At 34.1% G+C, this 13982-nt stretch overlaps 1 protein-coding gene across 2 annotated transcripts in view; it reads left to right on the forward strand.

Annotated features, from left to right (window-relative positions):
• The window catches only part of Acvr2a (activin A receptor type 2A), an 82251-nt gene that overhangs the window by 40570 nt on the left and 27699 nt on the right, over positions 1-13982 (forward strand). For both annotated transcript variants that reach the window (XM_036183918.1, XM_036183917.1), the window contains exons 2-4: positions 8133-8340; positions 10890-10999; positions 11189-11343. In XM_036183918.1, coding sequence (XP_036039811.1) covers positions 8133-8340; positions 10890-10999; positions 11189-11343 — 473 coding nt within the window. The remainder of the gene's footprint in view (positions 1-8132; positions 8341-10889; positions 11000-11188; positions 11344-13982) is intronic.

The raw sequence follows: 13982 nt of genomic DNA on the forward strand, positions 1-13982 counted from the left end.
TTAAAAAGATAGAATCTTCCTAAGAGGCCAGGGCTGGTATTGAACTTCCAATCTTCTTGTCTCAGCCTCTTAAGTGTTGGGATTATAGAAATGTACTACTTACTGACTGTGCCCGGCCTTACACCTGTGTTTTCTCTATGACAGGAGCTATCAGATGTGAACTGTTCACTTGTGATGCTACATCTGGACTTTGGGGCACTTTGGATTCAGACCTGTACTTATGGAGATCACAGTGTTCATAGAACAGTTAAGCTCTTAGCTTTATATAGATAGACAGATCCTTTCATTGAAGGAACTTCTCAATAATAATGTTAAGTGGGATTTTTAAGTGGTTTCCCAAACAGCAACTCAAATGAAAGTGAAAATTACCCTTGTGAGGCAGCTGCTCAGGGTGGTTCACAGTGAAAGTGGTAAGACAACACTTGCTGGAGAGTTTGAATAAGATCGATTCATAAAAACCTGAAGTCATTGAATGAGATTGTCGTTTGATAAGATCACTTCATAAAATACTTTGTCTTTTTTTTGTAATTTTGAAATGTAAAGCTAAATCAATAAATTTAGTATACACTGACTAGAACCACGTAAATACAAACAAGTTTGTAAATTCGCTTCATTTATTTATTTATCTATTTATTTATTTTTATTTATTCATATAGGTTCCCAGGGATGGAATTCAGGTTGTCAGACTTGGTGATAAGAACCTTTACCCATGGGCTGTCTCACTAGCCCTGTGGATTTTATGTTTGTCAAAAAAATTTTAAATGTTGGAAAAAATTAGGGATATTTCAAATTGAGCATTAGTATTCTGTTTATTTATGATAGCTTTTTAATTATTTTATGTGTATGAATGTTTTGCCTGCATGTATATATGTGAACTATGTGCTTGCCTGGTGTCTAAGGAGGTCAAAAGAGGGTATTAGAACGCCTCGGGATGGAATTACATACAGTTGTGAGCAGCCATGTGGGTGCTGGGAATCGAACCTGGGTCCTCTGGAAGAGTAGTGGGTGCCCTTAACCACTGAGCTGTCTCTCCAGCCCCTGTTTATGAAAGCTTTTATGTTTCTGGGTATGACTACCTAACAGTAACAGTGAAGTACTTGAAATAATAGCTACACACACACACACACACACACATACTCACTTACTAGGTTTTCTAATGTGTTGAACATCTTAAAATCATTCCTTTGTGTAATGTTGCACAGAATATTTTGATGCTATTTTATTTTTTAATTTGTAAAACAAGATGGTTTGAATGAAAAGTCTTCAGTGTCTTTGATCTGTTTTTCTTAGCTGATTCTCGGGACTTCTCGTCTGTCTCTAGAGTGGTAGGGACAGTGAAAGAGAACTAGGAAGTGCTTCTGAAATTATTATATTGTAAACATCATTGATTTTTTTTTCTGGTAGATGAAGTTGCCTATGGGAAACACAACATGTCTTGAAGTATGTGCACATTGTGGAATGGCTAAGGCATAATAATTTATATGTGTAGTCTTACACAGACTTAAGTTCTAACCCATAGTGCCTGTGGAACTGATTAAAATCAGTTGCTGTCAGTGAGTAGGGTAGGCATGTAGCTCAGTAGCATAGATCCAACTCTGGCATATGTATTTATTCTGTATTCTCAGGGACTTGTTCATAGAGTCAGGAAGTATTATTTGTCTGGGAATGAACCTCAGATTTTTAAGTTGCCAAACACTTTTTTTTCTTAAAGTTGTTTCATACATAGGAAAATTGTGAGAGGATGAGGTTGGTCACAGTGCTCTAAAAAATGTTCTTTTAATTTAGGAAAAAATGTAACATGCAATTTATAATCACAGATGGTATTTTATTTCCAACCTTTAGTACTTGATAGATTTTCTTCAGTTGATGCATTATATTTTGCTTTTTATCATTCACTAAGTACTATGTATGTTGGAAGGCAGGTAAGATGGTAGTCTTATATCAAACATATTTTTAAAAAGTGAATTTGTATTATTTTTACTCAAAACTATTGGCCACACAACTCTTTATTTAAAGTGGTTAAATATTTTTTTTCATATTGAGATTAACACATTTTGAGATTAAGCCAAAAGCTTACCAAATAGAAACTGTTGAAAATAAAATTAAAGAAACATGAAACAGTTAAATAATTACTCGATTTCATATTAAGTAATATCTAGATATTATGTAGGCATCTACATATCTTTGTGCATTAATTCGCCAAATGTTGACTTTCATGTATTATGCTAGAAAGGAGTTATCAGTCATGAATAAAAATAAGTGTTTTGCCAGCAAAAAACTGTCAGTTTGATAGAAGATAGGACCATCAGTCATCACCATTTATTTATTGCCTATCTAAATGAACATATGCCATTTCAACCCATTTTCAATAGGGTAGCTTTCCCAGTCATTAAAATGATTGTTCATGCTTTTTTATAAATTAGTTTTTCTTTGAAAAAAGTTGTGTAAATTTAACATGTACAGCATGTTTTGAAATAATGTGTACATTATAGAATGGATAAGTCATGTTAATTTACATGCATTACTTCATAGATTTGAAGTCTAATGTTCAGTGACATTCTGACATGGAAAAGGGATACATGCACACACGCATGCATGCACGCATGCCCACATGCACACACAGACTGACTAGAATCAGTAAATATGGCTGGGAAAACAGCTCAATGGCATGTGTTAGGTGTTAGGTTTGTTCGTCAGAGCTGCAAAAACACATGAATGATAACAATAAAGTAAATCAGTGTGTGATGTTTTTATTTGAAAGTTTTTATAATAGAGGTTGTTAAAATTATAAAAATAAACCAATATAAATTACTTTACATTGAATCAATGAGCACTTTTGAGAGAAGGCAGGAGTACTGAATGTCATACATTTAGGGTTTTGCTATGTGTACCAGAAGAAAATTTGAAAATAGATACAGATATGAGATTCAGACTGCAAAGTTTCCTGAAAGAGCTGGCCTTTTAGGAACTGCTAGATTAACAACAGCAAGAGAAGGGATCCACAAGCATAGTTGTTTCAGTAGAGTACAACCCCGTCAGCAGTTGGCATTGTGAAAGCTGCCTTTCCTCATTCCACTGCTTTCTTCGTTTACTAAAGTGGTCTGGTTTGGGTGGGTCTATTTCTGGCTATTTGTCCGTATCACACATGTCAGGAATCTTCTTGTACTATCTGTCACACTGTGCTGATGTTTTGTAGTTATGTTGTAATCCATAACATTGGAAAAGTAGGGGTGATTTCTCCAGGTTTATTCCTTAAAAAAAAACAACACTATTTTCTAATAACCTTGTTTATATCTACAAATAGGTTTATTGAGATTTTGATGGAATTTAAATAAAGCTGCACATGAATTTAGGGAAAACTGTCATCTTTGCTATTCTGAACTTTCCATACATGAAAATCGGATGCTTCTGCAAGTGTTTGGATCTTTTATTCCATTATCATTTTACAATTTCACCACATTTGTGTTTTGTTAGATTATGTTAATTTCTAAATATTTTCTTTAGATACAGTGTATCCAGTTTTAAATTTTTTATACTTCAGTTTCATTTTGCTCATTGTTACTCTATAGAAGAGCAACTGATTTTGTTGTTGTTATCTTGTCACTCATTATTCTAGCAGGTTTTCTTTTAATTAGATTCTTTGGAAATTTTTAGAAAAGTAATAATGTCATCTGAAAATACAGTTTTATTTTTATTTTCTCAGCATTATACCCATAATCTCTGTCCCTTGCTTTGTAGCAGAAATCAGAACATTCAGTCTGTTTTAAGTAAATGCATAAGAAGAGTGTGGGTGATGTGGATTTGTCTATGATCTTAGCCTGAAGTCTTTCTCATTATGTATGGCCATTACATATGATGTCCCTGGTGGGCTTTTTGGTAGATCCTCTTTATGATGTTAAGGAAGTTGTTTTCTGTTCCTGGTATGCAGTTTGCTTTTATTATAACTGGGTGTTGAATTTTGTCTGATGCTTATTCTTTGTTGGTTTATGGGGTCATACTACTTTTCACTTTTATTTTCTGGATTTGACAGTCTGCACTGGGTAAGTCTAAACACTGAATTCACCTTGCATAGCTGAAGTAAACCTGTTTGTGGCATCTTAGTTCTCTTTTAAAAAATACATTATTAGATTGAATTTATCAAAATTTTGTTGAGAATTTTTACATCCAAGTTAGTGAAAAATACTGGTCTGTTTTTCCTTGTGTGCTGTATTATAGTGAAATTAATTAATTGATTGAAATTAATTTTGGCTTTGAAATAAATGAGGAAGCACTGGATCTCTTTTGTATCTGGAAGAGATTTTGTATAAAATTAGTATTGGTATATTATTTTAATATTTGGTATAAAAAAACTCAAATCCTATTTATATGCAGTCTTTTAGTTGAAATTTCTTTTCTCATGGTAAAGTATTTTTGATTTCATTGTCTTGGGTGTTTTATGGCCCAGTAAGTAGTCTGGTCCTGTGTATAGCTTGTTTTATTTTGTTTTTCCTTAGCTGTAAGAAAATGAAGCAGTTAGCGCTAGTCATCAACACAGGTAGTCTATACAGAAATATTACATAATTTACTCAGATACTTGTTTGTAACTATAGTTCCTGACTTACTCTAATTAGACTAAATTTTGGATCTGGAGAAAAATATGGTCATTGAGCCTGCTTCATTTTATACATGTAGAAAGTAGTAGTAAAGAATTTGTTTACCTGTTCAAGGTCACAGAAGAGCTTGTAGGTTCATGTCAGAGTCTTGAAAATAGGGGTTGTTAACTAGGGAGGATCGTTAGGTCTTCCCTGAGTTTTTGCAGGTTAAAAAGAAAAGAAGCACATACATGGATGGATGCATAAATATATAGTACATGTGTGTATGCATATATGTTTGTACATGTATATATCCCCTAAGTACACTGTTAAGCCACCTCTTCCACTGAGTTATAAGAATGCATGAAATAGGATTCAAGAATGTGCCTTAATTTTATGCCAATGTTTTTTTTTTTTTTTTTAATGGCAGTCTTAACTATTTGAAATTATTTTAGTAGAATAAACTTTGGCACAGAGGTTTAATATTTAAGAAAGCTTTAGATTGAATATTCCATCTGAACAATAGCATCTTTTTATAGAACTGCACTTTTGAAGTTGCAGTATGAACATTGAAGTGTAAGAACAAGTTAGATACATTTAGTATATTTTCATAAGTATGTTATTTTATTTAGTGTTTGGTTATGGGATGTATGAGATGGGCTAATTATAAAACAGCTTTAGGAGGAGTGACGAAGATTATCACAGGTTTCCTCATAAGCAATTTTTTTTACCTATGAAAAAAATAAGTGATAGACTAGATCTAGAAAATCACCCAGAAAATGTATTTAACCAACTTTCGCCGAGCACACACCTTTAATCTCAGCACTTGGGAGGCAGAGGCAGGTGGATCTCTGTGAGTTCGAGGCCAGCCTGGGCTACAAATCGAGTTCCAGGAAAGGCACAAAGCTATACAGAGAACCCCTGTTTTGAAAAAAACAAAAACAAAAAACAAACAAACAAAAAAAGAAAATGTATTTAACTTTCAAAGATAAATCTCAGATTAAAGTGATTAAAGTGAGCCTTAGTTTGTCTTTTGTCTACACTAGGAGGAACAAATATTTCTCCTTCCTTGTTATCCCTTTTGAATGACAAAATTCTCTGAGACTCTCTCAGTAGAACACTTCAGGAAGCTGCTATTCATTGACTGGAAACCAAAGGTGCATCCCATTTGGTACTTAGAATACCAGCAAAGTTTGTTTTGGTTATATTAAATTTATATTCCTATGCAGTGCTCCATCCATCCATCCATCCATCCATCCATCCATCCATCCATCCATCCATCATTTTTAGCATGAGTCAAATGGACAGAAATACACAGAACACGTATCCCTAGCAAATTAAAGGCAGATGAGCCAGCCTGCTGGAATTAGTAATGGCAATGCTTTAAGAAGGAGTTGCTGATCACACACAACCTGTTGCCCAGATACATCCAGGAATGAATTTCTACCTTTAAGTGTTTGGAGAAAATATCAAAGATAATATTTTGTGAGATGCAAAAATTACAAAAAGTTTAGTTTTTAATTTGTATAAATAAAATTTTATTGAAACACACACTATGTTCATTCATTTACTGTCTATGGATACTTCTGTACTTCACAAGCAGAGTAGTTGCAACAGACCATATGGCCTGCAAAGCCTAAAATACACACTGTCTGGACCTTTACAAAAAAGTTAGCCATCCCTGTTTTAAGATAAGAGTGTGGGCAGTACATGTTTTTAGGATTTTTGGTACAAGAGAAACTTGGTTTGCTTATGTTTTGAAGAAGTTTCAGAAAAGAAATAATTTAGACAATGGCTCGCTCATAATGTGTACAGATAAATAGTAGTAGCAGACCTCTAGAATACAGATGACATACAGTATGTCATTTTATGATAGCATTTCTGCACATCGATACTAATTCATAAGTACATCTTTCTTAGTACATTATAGAACAGCTGTTCTCAAGACTTAGGCTCTTAAAATTAAGAAACTTACGTTAGTTTATTGTTGCTAGGACAACATACCAACTATCAACGACTTAAAAGATATAAATGTTGGATCACAGTTTCATTGTCTCAGTCATTTGTTGGTTGGTTTCATTGCTATGGACCTGAGTACAGATGTGAACATGGTAACTGGGAACATGTGCAGTCAGGCCACTCACCTCATGGTAGACAGGAAGCAGAGCGAGAAGTGGGAGAAGGGATATTGTGTTGCAAGTGACCTACTTCCTGCAGCTAGGCCCCTGGGGATCTTCTAAAAATACCATACTATAGGGCTCCATCATGGGATTAACTCATTGATTAGGTCAGAAACCTCAATATCTAGTCACCTCTCTATAATGCCACTGGTTGGAGACCAAAGCTTCAACATATGAGCCTTTGGGACTGATATTTCCTGTCCATAACACAAACACCCCAGAGTATTTTTTGTTTTTAAATGTAGATTGTATGATTCCTGTGTTAAAAATGAGGACATTTTAAAATTGCAATTTGTTTAAAAATAGCCAGTGTTCATTCTTTTTAAGTAAAAGAAGAAATCTTTATGAAAAATGTTTTCTAAAGCAAAAAGAAATGTGACATTTTTTGTCACTTTCATAATTGTTTTAGTATAAAGCAGTGGGATTCTTTGTTTTTTTTATTTAGCTGCTGTTGTATGTTACTTTGGTTGTTGTATTATTTTGATCTAGCCATACACAGTTATGTAGTTAGAAAAGAGGAATACTATTGTAATAATTTATTTAGATGTTTTTGTATTTTTCTTTGATATAATACCACAATTCAAGAAGTAGTCTCTTATTTTGGTGATCTGTCTCACTCTGAATGGATTTTTACATGAGTGCTTTTGTAACATCACATTAGTTCTTTTAGAAACTGTTGATTCTCTGCATTATGTGGATCTTCTGGATGTTGACTCACTTCATTACTTAGAATTCAAAGGCCACATTTGTTAATATTACCACTGACCTCACTATGACATTGTTATCTGAATGATAGTAGGTACAGGTCTTCCACAATGCCTTTTTTAAAATTTATTTATTTATTTATTTATTTATTTATTTATTTTTACCAACTGATTGTACCATTGGTGACGTATGTGAATAGTAATGTGAATTGCTTTACTTGAGTTAACAAACTCACTTTTGAGAGCATGTTTGCCAGATTCCAGAGTCTCCATGGCCCTGCTTTGTTTAGTCTACAGAGTTGAGGGAACTACAGCTTCCCTATACAGGAGAATTATGATTGCTTAGATTGTATTTTGTCATACAGAATATTAAGAAAGGGTCTGTTGGAAAGGTTGAAATGAAATAAAATTAACAATTCTGCTATCTTTTTTGTTCTTAAATTAAATGAAGCTGACATTGTCAAGAGAAATCTTGTGTTATGCGTGGCTAATTCAGATTATTGTGGTTATTTTTACATTTAAAGTATAGGGATTAACGTAGCAACATAAATGCAAAGTTATAACACTGGGGGACAAGTAACTATTGACATTGCAAGAGTGCCTTAAGTGGCTGCCTTCTTCAGAGCATAGGTATTAAGAGTTGTATGGTTACATTAAGTTGTTCTGTTATCTTACAGGTGCTATACTTGGTAGATCAGAAACTCAGGAGTGTCTTTTCTTTAATGCTAATTGGGAAAGAGACAGAACCAATCAAACTGGTGTTGAGCCTTGTTATGGTGACAAAGATAAACGACGACATTGTTTTGCTACCTGGAAGAATATCTCTGGTTCCATCGAAATAGTCAAACAAGGTTGTTGGCTGGATGACATCAACTGCTATGACAGGTAAGGATGTCCTTACATTTTTATGATGGGGTTCAGTAACTTTCCTTCTGCCTGTCCTGCCTTGAAAACACAAAGATCAGTGCATGCATTTTCACTTAAGTGTTTCTTGCTGTTTTAAAGATGAAGTTATGAAGACCATATGAACCAATGACTGATCTTTCTTTCAAATTAATAAACATGCCTTGTTTATGTTTTATCCCTGATGCATCTTGAATAATCTACAGGCAGTGAGAACCCTTGTATGAATAATTTTTCACCCTCATATTAGCATTATTAGCTTAAAGCCAAATTTAAAAATTACTTTAAAAGAAAGTATATGTGTTGAAAAGTCTATCCTCAAAGAGGAATAATGCTTGATTGCAGTATTTAATTTCTATTCTATTTCCTTCTTTATATCTCTGGAAGAAATTGATCTTCTCTACCTTACCTCTTTTTGTCTTGCAAAGTAGGTAGACCTTTGTTTTTTTTTTAACCCAGGAGACATTTAACTTAATATTCAGAATTGTATCAGAACTAAAACCTCATACGAAGCTATATTTTCTTTAATAGATCTTGTTTAAATTGTTTTCTACTGGAAATAAGATATATGGTCATGTAATTGAGTACTTCTGATCATTCTATAAGAAGGGCTATTGATATTGGACTGATGAGCATTTTTCTGCCTGAGCCATAGCTTTTCCACTAGGGGTGGGCAATGTAGAGTGGTAGAGGCCTGCAGAGCCCTAGGTAACTAGCTATCTTGGACTCAAAAAGTTGTGCTGTTTCTGCTGACCACTGTATCTATTCCCAAGAGCCTCGATTACCTGGAATTGATGATTGCTTAGCCATATGTGACCCTAGGCATTCATTGAGTAAATTATGAAAATTTAATTAGCTCCACTTAATATTGAGATATTGAAGTATAATCATTTAGATATTATTTGATATTTGGTTATGCTTCTAAATATAATTTTTCCAAAAATTATTTGTATATACTTTATTCTTTACCTGCATTTTGCTGACTATTATTGTCTCTACTAATAGAAGTGCATAACCAAGTGATAATTTGCTATTATAAAAGGGGATGGGAAGACACCAGAAAAAAATGTAGGGTTATCTTTACTCTAACTGATCTTTTATTATTTATTATTAACTGTTACTATATTAAGAAGCTGTATATTTGTGTGTCCATGGGTACATATGCATATACACACGTGTGTGTAGTGAAAACTATTGTACTTCTAACCTCTAAACCTAGCATTTTACTTATGTGAGAACCAGCCAGTGCTGAAATGTTTAGTGAACCATTTATTGGAGTCTCATAGAGTGCATTACCCAGTGTAAAGTACTTGTTATGAATGATAAGTACACCAGTTTTGATTCTGAGGATCAAATGCTAATATAGAAACTTATGAGTACTATTTTTATGCTCTGAAGTTGAAAAAAAACAGTAAGGACAGTAAGAACAGAAAAAGGAAATTTTCTTGAATTAGGCTAAGTGTATTTCTTTTCAGTTTTTAGAGGCATGACTAAATATTAATTTTTAAATTACACATTACTTATAAATTATGAAAACAGCTTTCACTTACCTTTTAATTTCTTCTAAGTAGACATTAATAGATTCTATTTAGAGTTTGATGCTGGTAAAGCCACTGGCTCTTTAACTTTTATTTGGAGTTGTCTCCACCATATTGTTGCTGAATGCTGCACAAAGCTTCAGTGCAGTTGTGTGCTGCGTCTTTAGTTAGGTTCAGTGACATTTAGCAGCAATAGTTAAAGTTGAATTTCAAAGGACAAATGGATATAGCTGTTCCTCAGTAGTCAAATGGAGCTTGTTTCTCAAGGCTAACTACATGTCTTTTCAGTGGCTTAGTTTCTGTGTGGAAGGCTGTTGCTTTGTATTTTAATTTAGTCAGCCTGATTCTGATCAGTCTGAGTTATGAAGTCCTACAGTGTTTGTTGTTCATATTCTCTCCATTTTTGTTTTTAAAATCACAACCTTGATATCTGTTCAGGAATTGTAAATCTACTACTATGAGAAAAATGACACTTCCAAAGCTAGTTTGGGTCTCTGATGCTGAAATGTGTTCCATTCATGAGATACAAGCTCACATCACTTAGTGTATGTGTGTATTTATTTAGCTTTATATCTAGTTTTTAGTTTTTAATATCCACAAAATGGGGAAGTTGCACTTCCCATGAGCAAATGCAACTCCTAGACTAAATTGCCTCCCTGGCTTTATGTTCTTCTTGAAGCTTCTCTAATAATTACAAAAACAAAGGAGATAGTTACCTTAGATTGCTCATTACAAACCACATTAAAGCAGTAGTCTCAGGAAGTCAGTGTGATCATCATATACTCAGATGCTTGTTTACTTTTCTTTTCTGCTGAGGTTTAGTAGGAGATGTCTAGAACAGTTTTACTTTTAAGAATTGATCACTGAATACTCATAAACATCTCCAGTGTGTATGTAATGACTCCTGTCTCTGAAGAAACATGTCTGTTGTAGGGTCAATTTAATGATATTGGTGTTAATTATTTTGTTTTTTTGTTTTGTTTTTTTAAACAGGACTGATTGCATAGAAAAAAAAGACAGCCCTGAAGTGTACTTTTGTTGCTGTGAGGGCAATATGTGTAATGAAAAGTTCTCTTATTTTCCGGAGATGGAAGTCACACAGCGTAAGTGTATAGTGAAAAATACATGCTTGTTCTGCTGGTAGATTGAAAAGAAAATATACTTGTGTTGCTGGAGTAATTTACTACTACTTTCTTCTATTTTATCCGCACTTTTCCCCCAAATCTGACTCTATGCTAACTACTTAGGATTGTAGACCAAATCTGAACCATTTCCTCTTCCCTCTTCCACAGCCACTTCAAATCCTGTTACACCGAAGCCACCCTATTACAACATCTTGCTGTACTCCTTGGTACCACTTATGTTAATTGCAGGGATTGTCATTTGTGCATTTTGGGTGTATAGACATCACAAGATGGCCTACCCTCCAGTACTTGTTCCTACTCAAGTAAGTTATTGTCCTATATTTTCTGTTGTACATTTTATATTTTAAAGAAGTATTAACTGAAGTATAATTTAGTAACAGGTTAGCCAGTTATTTCCTTTGGAGTTCATTTTGGAGTGTTTATTGTCATGGGAACTATAGCTAATTGCAGACTTAGTAATTTTTATGTCATAACTTCTCCAAGGTTGAGGTGGAGTAGGGTCTTGAAATCCCTAGTCTCCTCCGCAGAGTCTTGTAGCAGGAATTTCAAATGGTCTTATTAATAAAATCAAACCCGGTGCCAGTTATTGGGGTGAACATTGGAAGATCAGAGAAGCAGAACAAGCCACAGCTTCCTCACCTCACCAATTCCTCAGCTGATTCTGTTTCCTCAGACTGGAAACCTCTGAGTCCTCATCCAGAATGGGTCTCAGCTGAACTGCTGCTAGAAGCCTGAAAGCTTAACCACCTAAAAGCTTCTAGTTTTTGGTCTTCATGCCTTATATCTTTCTGCTTCCTGTCATCACTTCTTGGGATTAAAGGCGTGTGTCACATGCCTGGCTGTTTCCAATGTGGCCTTGAACTCACGAAGATCCAATCGGATCTCTGCCTCTGGAATGCTAGGATTAAAGGCGTGAGTACCACCATTTTCCAGCCTCTGTATCTAGTGGCTGTTCTGTTCTCTGACACCAGATAAGTTTATTAGGGTGCACAATATTTTGAGGAACACAATACCACCAGAGTCGTCTACCCTTCTTCCAGTGCTTTAAGTATGATGTCCTCTTCTTGCATCTTGAAGTAATTAATGATGAAGAAGTGGTCTCAGAACCTCCTTTGTCTTTTCCATACTGGTCTCTATTCATAGTTGGTGTCTTTTTTAAGGCCCTTTGCTCAAACACCCTCTGACAGTGAGAATTGATCCAGAAGATTAATCAAGGAAAAGATGTGAGGAAAAGGGAGGTTTTGAAAGGCTCAGAGGTATATAGCTAGAAAGATCTTTAGGTAGAAGTTGCAGAGAAGTATTTTTTTATCATGTATCACTGATAATTTAGGTGTGTTGATTGTTTCCAGCCTGGCAAATGTGTATTGAACACTAAATCTTTAAAAAATTTCTTTGATTTTCACTCACTTCAGAAATCTTTCTGAATACAAGTGTACTAGGTAATCAGATTAAACTCCCTGAATTTTTCCTGTTGTCTATTATGTACACTGCTGTCCCCATCTAGTGCTACATAGGACTTCTCATGGAAGTACCTAGTATTCTACATGCTCAGGAAAGCTGGTAACTCTTGCTTATACATCCTTGAGCCATCTCTAAATTCTAATTTTTACTGTATTTCTTTTAACTCTTTAGAATACCTTGGGCCTTTTGGGTCTCTTGGTTTAACTCTGTTTCTTTCTTTTTTTTTTTTAATGTTTGTATACTAAATGGTAAAACTTGATTAAAGAAAATAGTAAAATCTGGTATTTTAATGATAAGAACAATTCCTCTGTCCAAGCATTATTTAGGTAACACACCCAGCATCTATTGAAGCTCTTTGATTTTTATAAATAAAGACGTATGTGGAAAAATAAACACAGTGGTAAATAACTTTTCAATACTTCTGTCAGTGTGACTTTAAAATTTAAAAACCTTTTAACTTAAATTTTAAAATTTAATTAAAAATTTTTTAGTATCTAAATTTAGAAGAGGAAGTACTCAGTGCTCTAATAATTCTCTGAAGTTACCTTAGATTCATAAATGTGATAGAGGCAGCCTAAAAATACATTTAAGGGAAATGAATATATAATTTATGGAATTTTTGTTAAAGGAAGCTTTGAACAGTAATATAATGTTATAGATAGAACATTGAAGTATATCCAATGCTGGTATGAGAATGTGGTTAAGATGTTTATAAGTGTGCTTGTGTGTCTGTGTGTGTGTGTGTGTGTGTGTGTGTGTGTGTGTGTGTGTGTACCTGCGCGTGCGCGCGCGCATGTGTGTGTATTATATTAGCCTATACATTAGATGACTTTCATAGGAAGTACAAATTAATTGAAGGGTTTAACATTTTTTTTTAAGAAAAAAGACACTGTTACTAATTATTAATATTAACCCAAGATCTGGTAATAAGTATTCTCCTCTGGGTTTTAGATGTTTGTTCCTATTGATACTCTTATACATGTTTAGGAAGGCTGAACAATAAGGAATCAGTTTTGTGGTTGAGTAATGGCATAGACAAGTTTTTATATAAAAAAAAATAACACAGAACTAACTTTAAACTTTTCTTGGATTTTAAATTGTGTGCAAAATGGCATTGTCTTTTATGTGGAGTCTTACTCTGGTCATCTCAGACTTTCGCTGAAAAGGTATAGCTGTATGCTTCAAGTCTCCTTTTGGTGAGAGGTTTATGCAAATTTTGTAATCCAATTTCAAAAGGCTCTTTTTAAATTTAAAAATAATTGGAGGTAATTACATCAAGCATTTGCTGAACATTTAAATGCTTGTTCTAGGGTACTGTTATGCATAATTACACACACACACACACACACACACACACACACACACACACACACACACGGCTGTTTTTCAGTGATTCCTAAATTGTGATACTGGTATGTAAGGATAATCTTTGGGATTTGTTAAAACATTCACATTCCTGGACCATACTCCTGAACATGTA

Source organism: Onychomys torridus, chromosome 4, assembly GCF_903995425.1.
Source record: "Onychomys torridus chromosome 4, mOncTor1.1, whole genome shotgun sequence".
NCBI lineage: Eukaryota > Metazoa > Chordata > Mammalia > Rodentia > Cricetidae > Onychomys > Onychomys torridus.